The sequence below is a fragment of the Diabrotica undecimpunctata genome, chromosome 7, assembly GCF_040954645.1.
Source record: "Diabrotica undecimpunctata isolate CICGRU chromosome 7, icDiaUnde3, whole genome shotgun sequence".
In the NCBI taxonomy this organism is placed as follows: Eukaryota; Metazoa; Arthropoda; class Insecta; order Coleoptera; family Chrysomelidae; genus Diabrotica; species Diabrotica undecimpunctata.
Genome location: NC_092809.1, coordinates 13,668,729 through 13,688,176, shown reverse-complemented (window position 1 = coordinate 13,688,176; position 19,448 = coordinate 13,668,729). Strand labels below are relative to the sequence as shown.

At 33.8% G+C, this 19,448-nt stretch overlaps 2 protein-coding genes across 8 annotated transcripts in view; both read right to left on the bottom strand.

Moving 5' to 3' along the window:
* Positions 1-2,144: 2,144 nt before the first annotated feature.
* LOC140446185 (mapk-regulated corepressor-interacting protein 1-like) lies at positions 2,145-7,338 on the bottom strand. The gene is made up of 5 exons (XM_072538720.1): positions 7,187-7,338; positions 7,044-7,119; positions 6,423-6,523; positions 6,316-6,369; positions 2,145-2,421 (listed from the first exon to the last, which is right to left on the bottom strand). The coding sequence occupies exons 1-5, from the start codon at positions 7,236-7,238 to the stop codon at positions 2,285-2,287; spliced, it is 420 nt and encodes a 139-aa protein (XP_072394821.1). The 5' UTR covers positions 7,239-7,338; the 3' UTR covers positions 2,145-2,284.
* A 1,812-nt stretch (positions 7,339-9,150) lies between these two features.
* LOC140444990 (serine/threonine-protein kinase dyf-5-like) overlaps positions 9,151-19,448 on the bottom strand; it is a 43,238-nt gene continuing 32,940 nt past the window's right edge. For 3 of the 7 annotated variants that reach the window (XM_072536750.1, XM_072536751.1, XM_072536749.1), the window contains exons 4-8: positions 14,144-14,482; positions 13,744-13,935; positions 13,195-13,661; positions 11,217-11,464; positions 9,151-9,425 (exon numbers count right to left, since the gene is read on the bottom strand). In XM_072536750.1, the coding sequence (XP_072392851.1) occupies positions 9,310-9,425; positions 11,217-11,464; positions 13,195-13,661; positions 13,744-13,935; positions 14,144-14,482 (1,362 nt within the window). In that variant the 3' untranslated portion in view covers positions 9,151-9,309. Of the gene's footprint in view, positions 9,436-11,203; positions 11,465-13,194; positions 13,662-13,743; positions 13,936-14,143; positions 14,483-19,448 lie in introns of all 7 variants that reach the window. The other 4 variants (XM_072536754.1, XM_072536752.1, XM_072536755.1 and 1 more) reach the window with 4 other exon arrangements.

The window sequence follows — 19,448 nt, the reverse complement described above, 5'->3', positions numbered from 1 at the left end:
CGTCAGAATCACGATACAAGTGATTCTCTTTGATCTACTCACCTTCTGCAGTGAGCACTCGCTTAGCTTTTAAATCTCGATACTTTTCCGCTAGGCAATGGGCCAGCAACCATCTCGACGGCCTTCGAGATGGTTGGCCCCGACAGACTATTGATTTAAAAAAAAATTGATATAATTACTAATATAAGAACCACTTAACATCCCTATACCCAAGAAAATCCCAAAATATATTGCAAAACCTAAGTTTTTGAACCTTTTATTAGCATTGAAGCTTATGGCAATTTTAAAAGTGTCGTATGGGTGACGTATTCCCACCTTTAAAAAGCGAGCATTTGATTGGTCTATAGTTACGAGACAACCTACTTAACATCTACTAACCTTGTATGTGGACGACATAATCATAGCAACAGATAAAAGTACAATAAAGAAAACCTTCCAAGTAATAGAAAACGAAGCAAAAACTGACAAAAGGACTGGAAATAAATAAAAATAAAACAATATATGAACGTAAGCAAGAAAAAGAAGACAGCAATGACTGAACTGACAATAGACGCACACGGCTTCGAAGAGGTTGAAACGTTCAAATATTTGGGAGTATTAGTCAACAGAAGGAATGAAAATGTAGAGATGAAAAGAAGAATTCAAGCTGGAAATGCAGTGGTCTATAGAAATAAAAAAATGTTTAAAGATAAGAGGATAAGCCGAAACAAAAAATTTAAAAACTACAAAATGACCATAAGTGCGACTGAAAGTTTTTGAGAGGAAGATTATTTATACCAAAGAGGGAAGATGAAGAGGATGCAAGACAATGGATGAATTGTCACCTCGGGGGAACAAATAAGGGTCTAACCACCTTCTGTTGTCTCCGTGTGCTCTGTAGAGGGCTTCGAATATCTACTTCTACTTAAGTCCATTTTCGGGTTATGGACTTGGAAAATATTTATCTTCGGTGTCTTGCCTTGAAAAAGGTAAGATATTTCTTACATGACGATTTCTTCGTCGAAATAAAACACCAAGTTAAGTTGAAACAATTCTCAGCCACAGAGTATGGAAAATAAATGCAGGAAGCAGAGCCCCGAGAGCACTAAGCTCTCGGAGAGCCCGTGAGGGACTGACTTGGCTGACCTGAAAATCGCCAATATTTATATGCGCTGTTCGAGCGATAAATAGGGATTTCCAGGTCAAGAGCCAATGGGAAAATTCGAGGCGGGGCGATGCGCAACGAAATGCGTACTAGTCCACAGACTATGGCATTCGATGACAGAATACCGAAATACAAGAATATAGGTGCCAAGGTAACATAGTAAGAGCAATACAAGCACAGAGAATTAGGTGGTATGGACAGATAATGAGAAGAGAGAAGAGCAATCGGCTAAGAGTTATAACGGAATGGATACCACCAGGTAAAAGAACCAGAGACAAACTTAAACTGACTTGGAGACAACAAGTGGAAAAAGACTTAGAGTATGGAAATTAGAAATATAGAAAGGACAATCAAAGAGATAGAGAAGAATAGAGGAAAGTAATGGAAACAGCGAAGTCACACCAGAAACTGTAAAACCAAACCCAGAATGGGATGATCCCCCATACAAAAAGGATCTTTAAGTGAAAACAGCTTCTGCTTCTTCGGGAGCGTATAGCTTGTATATACCGGACATTCAAAATTTGCCGGTTGCTTCTGAGAGAACGGTTCATTCTACAGAAGAAGTGCTAACCAACATTTTTCTTTTGTTTCTCTAAATTATCTCAGCTACATTTCTTGTACGAAACATTTTTTTCTACTGCACAAGTAGATAAATCTCGTAATAAATAATAAAATTCTCTTGGTAAATCGATGTTCTCCGATGAATCGACGAGCGCAATCTCCTGTTCTCAATCAAATCGAGCATGAATATGTATACTATGGTTTAAGAAACAATTACTCCGCATTTTCTAAAGTTTATAAAGCAGAGTTTTATTTTTAAAGTTTTCATACATTCTTCGCACATGGTTGTATCACTTTCTTCCATACTCCACTATGTCTAATGTCCCTTATTCCCTAAATTCCGTAAATCATAGTTGATCTAATAGATACATGCCTTGAACAGTTTCAAATTTGGAGAACTTGATTGATCAAAATAGTCAAAAATAATAAAACCAAAGGATTCGTTTAAATTTTTTATTTTAACAAATAACATGCAAATAAAACAACTGCATAAAATGGTAACAAAGGTCTAATAAATAAAAAAAATCTAAAATATGATGTCTTTGTGTAAATATACCTGTAAAGAAACTGATAATAAGTCTAATTTTGCTGCGTTTCTGGATTCGTTACATAAGCAAAAAGCCTCTTCCCCCACCATGATTCCAAGTCAAAGGGTCTAAAGTTTTCAAGGGAGAGGCAAGGTTCTTCCTCATAGTAACATATTGTCGAGGACTCACCTAAAAAAAAAGACAAACCAATTTAATAACATATAATTTTTATGATATAAAATATTAGGTAAAAGAAGGGTGCTAAATGGAGTTGTCGGTGATGACCTAGCTGGTTGTTGGACACTTAGCAAAGGTGTTTGCTCCTTAGGGTATCTAGCACCTACAGTACAGCCTCAAATGAGGCTCTGTATGTCATTGATACCGATCGTCTTGTTGTGCTAAGAGCGAGCGAGGGTGTATGAGAGGAGGTAGAATGAAAATATACATGAGGAAGAGAGAGAGAACGATAGAGTGGCAGAGGGAAAGGACTAGTAATAGTGGAAAGGCAAGTTGGACGAAGAAGCTTATTCCTGATCTGAGGCAGTGGTGGGAATGTAAGTTCAGGACACTAGACTATTTCCTGACGCAGTTTCTGACCGGACATGGTAGTTTTGGCACCTTCACAAATAGGATAGACAAATCAACATTGGCGAATTGTGCTGTTTTATCGGGTGTAGGACGCTCCCGCCCACCTTTTCAACTGCCAGTGGTGAGTAAATAAAAGGGAAGACTTCAAGAGGTGAAGGAGTTAGGCGTCTAGACATGTCCGTACCATATGAATTGCTTTCTCTCCACATCTATTGTTATTCAGCCTTTAACTCCCATTCATCGTCTTATTTCATCTGATTATATTGTTAATCACACAAATCTAAGATATGTGGTCACAATTTATGATCTGGGTTTTTTTGTCTAAGAGAATACACTTTTGAAAGCAGATTGTGAGGGTATGTGTGTGAGAAATAATGATGCTTTGTAAAAAAAATGTGTTAAAATTAATTACTATTTAAATGGGAATAAGCCACAATTAAAGGTTAAAGTAAGTTTATTGACGTTTCAATTTCCACTTCGGAAATCGTTCTCAAAATACAAACATTAGTAAATTAAACAAATTTTGTTTTTTTGTTACTTGGTGAAAAAATTCTTCTAATAATTTAATTTTATCTGACTCATTTATATTGAAAATTCAGACATACATTATACATTTTAAAGTAGACGACTTTAAAATGATATTGCCAATATTGTTGAGTTGCGTTCCTGGAACGACTTTACTTGTAAGATAGTTCATTCGATTACATGAAATCAACTTTAACTTGAGAATATCCGTCAGAAAAAATCATACCATGTAAAAAAGACAACCACATGCCATGATGACAGTAAAATTCTCTGTCAGTTGGTGATTATATAGTAAATAATGAGGGAAAAACCAGGAAAAAAACCTCATAATACTATCCCAACATGGTAAGTATTTGGTCTGACATTTAGTTTACTTTCAATAAACACCAAACTCTAATTTTGTCTATTTGTTATTACAAAAAACATAAATGATGTATCCTCGATATGTTACTGACTTACTAATACTGGTATTTTCCTTTTAATAACTTTCTCTTTTAATATGGGCAACCAGATCCTACTACATTCTGCCGAGGAATTTGCGACACAATTGGTCTGATTTAGTATAATTAGGGCCGCTTCTTTGATTTTCCTCTTTTTACCATCCATTTCTTTTAGGACTATGCTTGAATCGTTCCGCTGAACCCTATGTTCATTATCCCATGCGTGTTTACATATTTGAGATCTATCAAATTCTCCTATTTTTAATATAAGATTGATGTTCACTTATTCTAACATTTAATGGCCTTGATGTTTCACCTAAATAAAACTGATCGCATTCACAAGTTATTTTATAAATACAATTCTTTGTCCTTTCTTGCTCATTGTTAGGTTTGGTTTTAGACAAAATAGATCTCAATGTGTTTGTTGTTTTGAATGATGTTGAATTTATTTCCTATCCTTTTAAGTTTTTCTGATAATCCTTTTATGTATGGTATTATTATTTTCCTCGTATTATTCCTTGTGTATGCTTTAGGATCTCGTTTCAAGTTGTTCTGTTCTATTTGGTCGATTGTTGAAAATTCCTTATTTATAAACTATAAAGTATAATCATTTTTTAATAAAACAGATGTTAACAAATGTTTTTCCTCCAAGAACGAATTTTTGTTAGAACAAGCAATTTTGACTCTATCGTATAAGGATTTAATGATTCCCTTTTTAATATTAATATTCTGATTTGATTTGAAATTTAAATATCTGCTGGTGTGTGTTGGCTTTCTATACAATTGAGTCTCATATCCAGTATCGATCTTAGAGATTAAAACATCCAAGAAAGGTAGTGTGTTATTATATTCCTTTTCCATGGTAAATGTTAATGTCTCTTCTTTATCGTTTATATAATTCAGGAATGTGTCCAACAACTCTGATCCATTAAGCCATATTTAGAATACATCATCTACATACCTCCACCATACTGTGGGTTTTAAATTTTGTTTAGAAATACTATTTGTTTCAAAATCTTCCATAAATATATCAGCTAATAATGGAGATAAACTAGAGCCCATTGCTAGACCAAAATTTTGTTTATAGAATTCATTATTTAATTGAAAATATGTATTATCAGTATGTAATGTTAATAACTCCATTATAGCTGATATGTTTAGTCTTGTTCTAGTAAGTTGCAATATATCACTTTCTAATTTTGTCTTGACTATATTTAAAGTCTTATCTAATGGCACATTAGTAAATAAACTATTTATGTCAAAACTTACCAAAATATTATTTGAATTAAATTCAATATTTGATAATTTATTTAAAAAATGTTGTGTATTTTTTTATAAATGTGTCATTCTTATTTGCAAATGGTTGTATATTTAATAAAAATTTTATAGTTCACTTCAAGGAGAATTCATCATACTACAAATGGGTCTAAGTAGTATATTCGTTTTATAAACTTTCGGTACTCCATAAAAATGAGGAGTCTTACTGTAATGAGGTGTAATTAATCTTCTTTGATAACTTGTTAAACAATCTTTAAACTTGAATAAAGTTCTATACACTCTGTTTTCCAAAGACTTTGTTGGATCCTTTGGTAATTTTGTATAAGGTCTGTTTATTATTAGACCTTTGATTTTGTTTTCATACTGAATTTTATCCATTATCACAGTTGCATTCCCCTTGTCTGCTGGTAGGATGATTATGGAGTCATCATTTTTTAAAGTTTTTATAGCCTTTTGCTTATATTTTGTTCAATTTTAATAGACTTTTCCAATTCAAGTTTACATAATACTCTGTATTCTTCCTTTTAGTAGGTTGGTAAACAGTGAGATATTTTCTCCACTGAACTTATTATTATTATTATTATTAATTGTGGCTTATTCCCATTTAAATAGTAATTACTTTAAAATGCCACAAGAAACTAGCTTCAGAACAGTGTTAAAAGTGTTGTTCTTTCTTAAAAATACATCTAAAACTCTATACTCTTCTTTTGTCAAATCTCTTCTTCAAGATGAATCAATGGTTTGATCTTCCTTGTATCACACTTACAATAACTAGCTAGAGAGGCCGCATGATTTGTAATTAAATAATTTTAATGACAACTTATATGGGATTTACTTATATATGAATATTCTTTTTTGTGAAATAATGCATATTTCACCTTTTTAAATAATTAACTAAAACAACTAAACATAGTTGGTTGTACTTGCCAGGGAAAAATTCCCAATATTAATGGATTTACAGTATCAATTATAAAATGTAATTAACACAATATCTATCTCGGATTGATTGTAAATTACATCTTACTTAATTTCTGTAGATGTAGGAATGTAGCAGTGGGTTGTTAGTTTTGTTATCTACACTACAGCACTCTACCTACAGTAGAAGTGACATATTGACATTCTATAGTGCAATAAAATATCTCTTATTGGATTATAATTAGCTAATGATAACTTTCATTCGAGGACAATGATCTTTTAAAATTAAGCATGAACTTATTCAGATAACACTAAAAAATGTTTTCCCAATATTTACCTTCATTTAATTCTGAGTTTTCCTGATCAAATTCTGCACACACTGAATTCCATGCTAAAATTAAACAATCATTATATTGTATAAAGATATAAATGTTTAAAACTTACACTCATGAATAAAATTTATAATTTCCTCATGCTGGGGTGTAAGATTCTTGTGTTTTGGACTAGAGGTAGCTGACTTTTTGTGAAATACTGGTTTTGGGCCACTATAAAATTATCAAAATAAGTTTTAACATTAATTAACATTAAGGTAAATTAAAAATAGTGCAGTAAACTGATATATCAGTCATATAATGACATTAATATAAGTAAAACCACTGTTAATCCATAAAATATAAAATTAAAAAACAAACTTGTGATATACAATTGAATATTATTAAATGAAATGAGGCCATAAAACGAAATGGGGAATATAAGAAATAAACTGATGGATCGAAAACACAAAATAGAGTAAATAAAACTAATGGAAAATGATAAATATTATTTTCACAACACAAATTTCAATAATAGCAACATAATCAAATACAAAGGCAAAAGGGAAAGACACAATTACTTTTTAAACTTTGTGAAAAAAAGGCAATTTGTGTATTAAAACATTAGAAAAATATGTAGATTATACTCATTTGTCACTTTTAAAAGTACAAAGTTTAACACTTGATATTTACAATTTATAAAAAATGGCAAGGTTTTAAAAATCGTTGCTTTAAATGTTTACATCAAACTCACTTTGTATAGTCGTTTTCTTCACTTTCTGGGACCCTTTTATTAAATTCTCTTAAATTGTCTATAGTTTGTGGGAGACCTGAAATTGTAAATGTTGATTTGAAATGGCGTTTAAAGGATTATTTTTCATAAATTTGCATTCATACCTCTTCTAGTTGTCTTTGCTACGAACTTACTGGGCCCTTTAACATTATACATTTTTTAAATAAAAATATTTAAAAATGGTTAACCTAAAAAGAATCATAAAAGTCAGAAGGTTACTCCAAGTAATAGAGATGGGAATTCACGTGATTTTTAAGTATCCGTTTCGATGATCTTACATAATATGAACACTTATTTTGAGTGCGTTAAATAAGCTCAGATTGAAATTATTTTAATTATGTAACGTTTTATTTATTTTCACTTTCAACTAATTACAATTTACCAAAGTAATAAAACAAAGAAAATAAAGAAAAAACACAAAAATTATTAGAGTTTTAGAATGATGAATACAAATTGAAGTTTTATGTATTTGGAAAGGATTTGTCCTGCTATTAATTCTTGGTATAATTTAATATTATGTTGTCTCATGTTACTTATGTTACTTAAAAAAGTAACAAATTTAATGTTTATTATTTTACCGTTTTCATTTAAACCTTATCACGTTTGTTTATTATTTAACTCAGTACTGACACAGAATAAATAACAATTATTTTGTAATTTTTTTATTATTCTGTGGTACTGATAGCTCGAAATCAATGAAAATAATAAGTTGTAAAATAGCGCTCATCTTGGTTTCGAATATAAGTAACAACCAGAGAGCCAGAGATATGTAAGAAACAAGAGACGAGATATGATATAGGGTGGAGTAGATGGATGGGTTCACTTTCGCCATATCTATAACATCCAATTCTGTGATTGTGATATATTTAAAAAGGTAAATGAATCACACTTATACGAGAATGACAATGTTTGCAGTCAGATGTACCATATATTAACGCAAAATATTTAGCAAAGGCATTTGCAGTATCAAAAGGTGTATAAAGCTTGTTGTTTAATGTCATTTCTATGGGAATTCCACTCTTTATATTTTGATTTAAAGAAAACATAATGTCATTTGTTCAAACAAATCTGTTCTATGATTATCGCCGCTAAAGGGTATTTTACACGTAGTTCTAAAGGTTATCTTACATGTTGTTCTAAAGGGTATTTTACACATACTTCAAAAGAGTGCCTCACACGCATGTCAATTATTTCTCAGAACAGATTTATGTTCTGTGGTTACCAACGCTAAAGCGTATCTTACACGTACTTCAAAAGGGTTTCTCATACACATGTCAATTATTTCTAGAACAAATCTATGATTACCAACGCTAAAGGATACACGTAGTTCTAAAAAGCATGTAGTTAAAAAGGGTGTCTTATATTTTTACATTTGTAGACAAACATATCAATTAAAATATTCAGTGACAATATTCTTCTTCTCTTTTCTAATCATAAAATACACTTTTGAACTATGTGTAAGATACCCTTTAGCGTTGGTAATCAAAAAATTTGTTCTGTGAAATAGTTGACATGCGTGTGAGGTACCCTTTTGAGGTTCGTGTAAGATACACTTTAGCGTTGGTAAACACAGAACACACTTCTGTTCTGAGAAATAATTGACATGCGTGTGATGTACCTTTTTGAACTAAGTATAAGATACGCTTTAACGGTAAAAGTTAAAATCATAAATTTGTTTGGCCCACCGGTACCAGTGTGGAGTAGCGTATCTGTCATTCGCTGACAAACAGTAAGTTGAAAACAATTGCAATTAAATAATAACGCAATACAAGAATTAGTAATATTATTTATGAATTCTGATATCTTGGGAATAATATCACACTGCTTTGCTGGTTCTTACCGGCTATTGGTTCGTTCATACTTGTATCCTCTATGTATTCCTCTCATTGCTCAATTTTGTTTTCCATGCTATCTAATATCGGCAAAAATTTTTGACTGGCGATTTCTATGTGGATAATTATGTATAATACCTACTTATATTATACCTACTCAAAATGCGAAGAGAATGTATGTATTGGGAATAGAATTAGGAATCAATTTAAAATTTATTAAAATAAAAAGCTTACCATGAAACATATATAATTTATTGTGTTATAATTAGTATTATCATTATATTAACATTAAAAATGTGACATCTACTTATAAAAATAAATGACTATCACAGATTGGAATCCATAAACGTTCTTTTGTTACACCACATTTTTTTTTAATTTATAACTTCCAAAAATCATTTGGCTGTCAAATCATAGCCATTTGTATTTGATATTTTTATGTTTCCAAATCTTCTTTTTGCAGAACTTAAATCACCAAAATCAGTCCACATTGGCTGTAAGTCCAATTTACCTAGAAAAACCTAAAATATTATTAAAAGCAAAACGATTTTTTAAAAAGTTACTAATAAAAATGCTTTATCTTTTTATACATTTATGTTCTTCAATATAAAAATATCTTGCTCTGCATGTCTGAGGATATTATATAAGGCTATTTCATAAATTAATATTCCTTTAAAATCAGTAAGAGTAACTGTAGAAAAAAATAAATAATCTAACACTTATCTGATGAACCCCAATAGGATGAAACATGTGATGGTATAGGTAGGAGAACAAACATTTAGTTGGAAAGGATGTCATTCATATCTTTTAAATGCGAATTACAGAAATTTGTTTCAGAAAGGTTAGAGGTATTTAAAATTTTGGCGATGGTACGTATTTCAAAGACACACAGTGGTTTCTAATTTTTGCTATCCAAGGTAGATGGCGCCAACGAACTTCTGTCCACCCCGTAGTCGAAAATATGGGTGGGAGGGATATCTTATTGTCTTGAACATTATCTTTGATTTATTAAATCCTATTCCCAGTTACGTTTGTGACATATACAATAAGTATATATACTAGGAATATTGAGATCAATACACCGATTTAAGAATAAATATTTTGATAAATTAAATAGTTGTTTACCAAATTTTATTAGAGTAATTAGAAATATAAAGCACACGTTGTATAAAATATGCGTGTTTTTTATAAAACACATTCGGTGCAGCAAAGCGGAACCTTGCAAGCTAAGCATAATAATATCAACAGCAATTCGTCCAGTAACGAGGCGATTCGTCACATATTTCGAAGTGCATTATAGAAATTTTATACTGGAAGATAGAATTAGGATTAAAAAAAAAATAAATGATTAAACTGCTAAATAAAAAAACTAAAAATTAAAAAAGTTAACAATTTTATAATGTTTAGATGTACAGACGTGTTTAGATGTAAACCAGGACATCTATGTCTGCTTCATAGATTATAACAAGGCATTCGATACAGTGAAAGATAATCCGCTAATAAAACTACTGAGGACAAAGAACATCTACACACGGGATATAAGAATACTAAATAATCTGTATTATGAACAAGAAGCTATCATAAGAATAAATAATTTAAAAACTAATTAAATAAAAATCAAAAGAAGTGTTAGACAGGGCTGTGTCTTGTCGCCATCACTGTTTAATGTTTACTCAGAGGAAGTATTCAAAAAAGCATTAGAAGATGAAGTAGCAGGCATAAAAATAAATGGCCTACCCATACGTGAAATTAGATACTCTGATGATACAATACTAATAGCAGAAAATATTACAGATCTACAAAGAATTTTAGATAAGGTTGCTGCAGCGAGTGAAGAATTCATGGTTAGTATATCAAAGAAAAATATTAGATACATCAATCTACACGTAAATAATAAGACAATAGAACGAGTTCAGAATTATAACTATTTAGGGGCAAACATTAATGAAACAAACGATTATACCAAAGAAATTAGAGTTAGAATACTTTGTTATTAGTGTAGTAGTTTTTAATCAATGACGATACTAGATTTCTCTTGCGATAGTGACGCCATCGGGAAGTGAGACTCAATACTTATCGGACCGCCACGTATGGCAAAAAAAACAATTCTTTGCAAAAACCTAACACTTTTGTCTCTTATATTGTCCTATAAACTAAAGTATTTCTGTTTTTCTAATACATTTTATAATTCTTCAGAATATTATATGGTTTCTCCTTGGATTGCCAAATGTTTTATTACATAAAGATAAAAAACACAAATACAAAATAAAAATATTTGTTTTATCTTACCATTGCCACTTACTTGCTTGTTTGTTCTGCATCCCACTGTTTCTTCCACTATTCGAAAAATTCGAAAATAAACTAATGTTTGAGTCTCGTCGCACAGTCGACTGTCCGTTCATGTATTTAGGTACATTCAAATATTGGTTCCTAATTGTACCTGCACTAGCTTTGGCCAAAGGTTCCAGAATATCTTGTAGGTTAAATTGACTTAAGTTTACCTTACTGTGTTCTTTCTTTTTATCCGCAGGAGGCAGCTTGATTTTACTTCTTGGACAAAACAAAATTTCATAAGTAAAATATAATACATATTACAAAAAATTGTGTATATACAGAATTTATTAGAAAACTGTCATATAAGTATGCGACTTATTGATGTAGCTTTATAATAGCTTGGTTGTAACTAGTAAAAAAAGTCAACATATTATAAAAGGATTATAAAAGAAATATTGTGGATGATGGAAGAGCGAAGAAAATTAAAAGGTAGATAATATGTCAATGAATACGATAAGTTGCATAAGAATCGAATCTGAAGGTTAAAACCTTGTTTAGGCTTATGCTTCTTTAAGAAGGGGAACCTGGTGAGTATGTCCCCTCGACGGTGACAGGGTTTCCTTAGAGTTTGCTTAGCTTCGTTGATGGAGCCAGCTATAGTGTGGGGGGCGTATCTTTTGTTGAGAGATCGGACTCTGTCCTTTATTGATGTTATATTCGCAATTTGGTGAATAAGTGCTGATGCATAAGCTGCGCGTGTCCTCATGCTTTTTCTGAGAATTTTCCTCTCTGTTGCCATAATGGCGTTGGTTTGGCGAGGATTTAGTAACGCGTAGACACACTCCTTGTATTCGACGATAGGTCTAATGAAAGTCTTGTAGGTGTGCAAGAGAGAGTTTTATTTGTTAGTTAGTTAAAATGAACTACCAAGTAGGATACCAAGTTTCTATAATCAAGAATTTCTCCTTGAAGAGGACTAACTGGTTCCTCCCAGCATCGCGGCTGTGAGGGGATTTGAATAAAATTAATTGAGCTTTGGAGGGATTGAGTGTGACTCTCCATTTATTGCACCACCTGATAATTCTGTTCAACTGGTGCTGTGCTCTGTAAAACAAAGACGAATGCCTCAGCGTCCCAGTGTGTTCCAGCAAAGAGGAGCGCAGTATCGTCAGCAAATAATAATATTGACTCTGATCTAGTCAACGGGTGGGGTGTGTTACTGTTGTAGACTGTATATAATTTTGGTGCTAGAATTGAGTGTTGGGGGATTCCAGCTTGTGGAGTGAATGGTGTTAACAGCGTGTTAGCGACTTTGACACGGATTGTTCAATTGAAGAGATAGGAGTGGATATTTTTACGAAGGGGATAGGCAGTTTAGTACGGCGGAGCTTTTCTATCAGTCCTGTGTGCCAAACCTGATCGAAGGCCTTCTGGACATCAAGGAAGATGTCTATGGCGTATCTATTTGCTGCTTCAATCAATGCATTTTGTGCGGAGTGTTCAGCTGTAAATTCAAATTGGAATTTGCGGATGAGAAGATGTGCGTCTAGGAATTCTACAAGTAGGAAAGTAGTTAAATAGGAGGCATGCATTGATTATGTTTGTAAGCAGCGGGATAATACTCTCTGGGAGTTTTTTAAAAGGCATCTTGTGTGAATGCCATCAGGGCCAGGAGATGTGTTTTTATCTAAGTTACAGATCTGCCTGACGGTGTCCTCTAGCACAGGTGCCACCATCGGAGGGTACACCAGTCCTACTGGAAGGACAGGTCATATAAAAATCGTTAATTTCTTCTGGCAGGACATAACCTCTGTACAACTGTCCTGCCGGAAGAAGCTTCTTGCAGGACAAACCACTGGACGTTCGGTCATTAAGAAATATCAATATACGCAAAAGAATTCCTTAGACGTTACATCTTCAGTGTCCTTCTCTAAGAAGTAGAAAACTGTAGTCACACAGAAGAATTTATACTAAATAATACTAATATATGTCACCCTAATACTTACCCTAATATATCAGCAAAATCATCTTCGTATTCAAAATTAGTTTCCATACCCCATGTGATTTTTTTATTAGGCAGAACTACTCTACTATTACCCATATTATTCATAGTATTAAAAACAGATGGTAGATATTTGCTTCCATAATCAGATTGTCCAAAACTGTATACAATAGGCGGTGCCTGTAGTCTAGACTTTTCTATCGCAGGTTCCATGGGTTTAATCAAAGACTGGATGTTTATTTGCACAGATGGTTGCATAGGAGGAAGATTCGCGTTCGATAGCTGCTTTATTAAAGAACGACCATTAGCTTGGATTTGAAGTTGAGGTTGAGGATTTGGATACATTTGAGAATCTTCTTGATCTATAGAAGCTTGTGCAGGTATTTTTTGAATAATTCCATTCGAATGAGACTGTAAGGCACTGTTGGCTTGGATTTGGCGGTTTGATTGTAAAGCACTAAATTGACCAACCTAAAAAAACGATCATTTATTTATCCACAAATTTTCTTTTCAATAAAATTGAATTGATAAATATTGAGAAAAATGCAGGTACCTGAAAATATTGGTGTTTGAGTGCCCCATGAGCTGTGGGTCTATGTCCAGGATTCCATTCTAATAATTCGTCTATTAGGTTAATACCGTTTGGTCCAGCCTGTGGTACTACATCACTGACAGGTGTTTTGGCAAAATAAGGGAATTTAAATCCTAAAGCTCCAGCCAGTTGATAACTTTCTGGCCACTTATTCTGAAATCAACAAAATTGATTATAGCGTATAAATTGAGAAACCTGAAACGTGTCTATACTCCGTTTGAAAATTACTGATATAGTAAAACCCATGGAACTAAGAAACCACGAAGGTGGTTATCACCAATAATGTAAATATTCGTTCATTTTAACACTTTACTAATATTAAGTTCTAGCTTAGAAACAGACAACTCGAGGAGTTACTCACCTCATCAGGTGTACCTCTTAGAGCACAGATTTTATATAATTGATCCGTTTCCGTAGTACCTGGAAATAACGGTCGGTAAGTATATATTTCAGCTGCGATACATCCTAATGCCCAAAGATCTATAGGACTGCTATAAGTAGTTGAATGAAGTAAGACTTCCGGCGCTCGGTACCATCGAGTGGAGACATAGTCCGTGTACGGTGGCCTAGATCTGATTTCCCGAACTAATCCAAAATCTGCTATTTTCACCATTTCTGTCCCTGAACATAGAATGTTTTCCGGTTTAAGATCTCGATGGAAAAATCCGTGGCGATGAATGAAGGACAAACCTTGTAAAATCTGTAACAAATTCAATTTTTTTTGTATTATATTTAAAATAATGTATCAGATTGAAAACACGTTAAAGAAATATTAAAGGAAACATAAGACGTATGAATACCAAATATTATATACGCAAGACAGGCACTTGTGTCGTTCCGTGTCCGTAAGTAAAAAGTAATGGCACGTCTCGCAAAACAGAAAACCAAAAATGGTATATCGATGGAAGGCAACCGTATATACGTATTTCTGACTATTGGTCGTCTTCAGTACGGTGTAGCCAAGTTAGAAAAGGAGCATATTAACTTGGGAAAGGATCACTACAGAAGCAATGCAACCAATTTGTGGCATTATAGTTAGAAGACCCTGATAGTTTCCAGAGCAACAACTAACAACAACCCGCTTCCTCCGTGGTCCGTTAGTATAAACGTCGAGGTCATTTCTCAGATTCTTTTACTCCTACAGCAGGTGTTCCACAGGGTTCAGTATCGGCACCTATACTATACACCATATACAACAGCGACTTTCCAAACCCACGTTACACTCACACCCTCACTTTGCTCTACGCAGACGAAACCGCTCTCGTAACAACGTCACGAGACATAAATACACTACTTGGGTTTGCTCAAAATCACCTTGACCTGGTCGACAGGTTGTGCGGGAGATGGAGAGTAACACCTAACCCTAATAAAACTCAGATGATTCTCTTTAGACACCCCAGTCTCAGCAGATTCACTTCATACAATATAGCCGGAAGAAACAACCTTAGACTCTGGGGCGACCGACTCCAACTCCGTAACCAGATTGAGTACCTCGGTGTAGTGTTCACTGAAACGCTAAACTGGAGGGCCGATCTGGCAGTAGCCTGTAACAGATCCAAAGTGTCAAAAATATGCAGTTTGAGGTAGCCAAACATCAGATAGAAAATGTGATAAATATTGAATTAGAAAAACATATAATTGTTAAATACGAAAGAGCATCATGTACGAATATAAAAACTTGTAAGATATAGTTCGATGGTGAAGATTAGGAATATAAAATGAAGAAAACAAAGAAGACATAATGGATCAATCTAAATTATGCAGTGTACGTCAACGCTAGATACTATTTAAAATATTGAATATCCAGATAAACTAAAACACCACAAAGAAATTATTCATTACAATAAAAAATGAAGAAGAAGATAATTAAAAATAAATACAAAGTCCCATCCATCGTCTGCATTAAATCATTATCGGAATTCCAAGTATATAATCATTCTCTTCCTTTCAAACGAACGTTATCTAAAATTCTTCGCAGACAATTTCGACATAAATATTTTATTCGATAATCAATACTCAAATATGACAATGACCAACAATATAATTGATGTGAAATCATAAGCAGCAACGGACACATATAAAATATAAGTGTGCGTATATTAACAATAAATAGATTTTCAAGGACATAGCTTTCAGTCAAGGGCGCTGTGCTAGTTAACCCATTTTTTATGTCTTAGTCCATTAGTGGTATGATAATTTATTGACATAACTTGAAAAAAACAATAATTGAGAAATAAAGCACTGGATCGTTACTATATTTTATAGTAGGTACATAGGTACTTTACTTTTTAAGTAATAGTTTGTAAACTATTAAAATTCTCATTATTATTTTAATAACAAAACAAAATTAAATTTTGATTTAAAATTTTTACCGTCAAAAGATTAAACAGTTAACGACACAGCAACTTTTAATTTATTTATAATTATATTATTTTAACGGCTCTGTGTGTAGTTGGATATAATGACAGTACAATATGGTTGTAAATTTATCTTTTTATAGCATCTTATTTTTTTAATATGCCGTGGGAATAAATAACAAATACTTAAATAAATCTATTCCAGATTTAGCCATACGGCTCACACTCCCTCTAAGGGGAAAATTCACTCATCCCAGATACCTACGGTATCAAAAGGATTGAACTCTGGTGGGACTCTTTCCGTGTTATCGAGCTCTAGGTGACTTGGTTTGCTGGAGTATCTCCCAAAATTTTCGTATACATCTGGACGTCGCGAGGAGTACAGCTTTCTGCATGGCCTTATAAATATGTTTATTTAGACCCAGCTGTTTTATGTTCGCTAGGAGGTTTCTGGGAATAATACCAGTAGTAGATAGAATAATAGGTACTGTCTGGGTACTTTCCATTCTCCATTGTCTCCTGATTTGTATTTCTAGATCTCTGTACTTGGCGATCTTTTCGTTGTATTTAACACGTAAATTATTGGTGTTGTGTATCGCCACATCAATAAGTGTTGTTTGCCTAGTAAGTTTATTAGCTAGTATGAGATCCGATATATTATGCGCCACTGGTTGGTCTGTAAATCTATTATTATTATTATCCAGATTTAGCCATACGGCTCACACCCCTCTAAGGGGAAAATTCACTCATCCCAGATACCTACGGTATTACAAGGATTGAGCTCTGGTGGGACTCTTTCCGTGTTATCGAGCCCTAGGTGACTTGGTATGCTGAAATATCTCCCAAAAATTTTCGTACACATCTGGATGTTGAGAGTAGTACAGCTTTCTGTATGGCCTTATAGAGATGTTCATTCAGACCCAGCTGTTTTATGTTCTCTAGGAGGTTTTTTTGAATAACACCAGTAGTAGATAGAATAATAGGTACTGTCTGGGTACTTTCCATTCTCCATTGTCTCCTGATTTGTATTTCTAGATCCCTGTACTTGGCGATCTTTTCGTTGTATTTAACACGTAAATTATTGGTGTTGGGTATCGCCACATCAATAAGTGTTGTTTGCCTAGTAATTTTATTAACTAGTATGAGATCGGGTCTATTATGGGCCACTGGTTGGTCTGTAAGCACAGTACGGTCCCAGTATAGCTTGTAGTTGTCATTTTCAAGCATTCTATCAGGCACGTATTGATAATAAGGAAGATGGTCGGTTTGGAGAAGTCCCAGTTTGTCAGCTAGTTCTTGGTGAATAATCTTTCCTACTGAGTCATGGCGTTCTTTATAATCAGTACCGACAAATGCCTGGCAGTCACCGGTAAGATGTTGGATGGTTTCTTGGGCTTGGCGTCCATATCGGCATTTGTCATTTTGGACTTGAGGATCTTTAACAATATATTTCAGGTAATTTTTAGTTGGAATAACCTGATCCTGAATGGCAAGTAGGAAACCCTCAGTCTCGGGAAACATCTTTCCTGATGTCAACCAATAGTTCGACGCTGTATTGTCGACATATTCTTGGCTGATCTCATTGAGATGTCGCCCATGCAGAGGTTTACTCATCCAGGTGAGCATTTTTTCTTGCTGAGTCAGGTGGTTTATGCGCATTTCTTGTTCCCTCAGTTTAAGCGGCGTCGTATCATCTACTGCGCAAATTGCTCGATGTAAAGTAGATGTCTCAGCGCCTGTACCTGAAAATAAGTTCTTAAATTAGCAATTTGTTTATCCAATTGCTCACCTATATCCATAAATCCTCTTCCCCCTTGATACCGCGGTAATGTTGTTCTCTCTACTGCACTGCGTGAATGATGTTTTTGCGCCTTTGCGAGAAGTGTTCTTACTTTCCGCTGAAGACCCTCTATATCCGTTTTTGAGCACTTTCTAATACCAAATGAGTAGCTAAGCGCGGAACAGGCGTACGTATTTAATGCCTTAAACAAATTTTTACTATTAAGATATGACCGATTTAGTTGTCTTACTCTTCGCACGAACTCCGAAGTTAGTTCAGTTTTCATTTATTTATGGTCAATTTTCCGCGCTTGTTTTACTCCGAGATATTTGTACATATCATTTTCACCCATTGCCTCGATGTTTTGGCCATCTTGCATATCGAAACCTCCCGGCTGAACCTTTCCTCTGACTATATTTAGTATACGGCACTTGTCTAGTCCAAAATGCATACTGATATCATTTGAAAAATTTTCTACAGTTTTTAGCATCTCATCTAGGTGGTTTCGAGTGGAAGCATTATTAAGTTTAAATCATCCATATACAACAGATGATTAAGCTTCGCTACAACAGTGTTGTTATTTTTGATGCTAAATCCTGAGTCAGTAGAGTTCAGCAGCTGAGATAGTGGGTTCATTGCTAGGCAAAACCAAAGTGGACTCAACGAGTCCCCCTGGAAAAGCCCCCGGTTAATAGGGATATCTTCAGTTTCGATATTAATTTCACCAGGTATTTGAAGGTGAATTTTAGTCTTCCACTCTGCCATTATATGCTTCAAAAAGGTCACGAGATTATCATCGAATTTATATATTTTCAATATATCTATAAGCCATTCATGCGGCACTGAATCAAAAGCCTTCTTGTAGTCAATGAAGGCAGTAAAAAGGTTTCTTTTTTTGGTGTATGCCTGATTACAAATGACTGAGTCGATAATAAGTTGTTCTTTGCAGCCCATGGAGCCCTTAGCGCATCCTTTCTGTTGAGGCTCTATGATATTGTTTAGAGCACAGTGTTGGTAGATACGCCGGGCCACACAGGATGTGACCAATTTGTACAAAGTTGGAAGACAAGTATTTGGGCGGTACTTGGCTGGATCTTGGGTGTTATTTTGATCCTTCGGTAATAAATAAGTGGTTCCCTGAGTAAGAAATGATGGTATTTCCTGTGAATTAGAAATAATATTATTAATAAATACTGTTAAAAGCTCATGAACACTCCAAAACTTCTTTAGCCAGAAGTTTTGAACTCCGTCTGGTCCAGGAGATTTCCAGTTATGAAGCTCTTTGATAATGTTCGAGACTTCTTCAGTGGTGAAATGTTCATAGGGAATATTACTGTAGTGTTGACAGTTGTTCGTCGTTTCTTCAATCCATCCAGCATTGTTGTTATGAGTAGCTCGCGTCGAAAGTTGGTTCCCCCAAAACTCATGAATTTCTCTTGGCTTGGGTAGGATTTATTATTTGCATTTTCTACAGTGGAATTGAGTTTCCTACAGAAAGCCTTCTCTGCCTTATTATTATTATTATTATT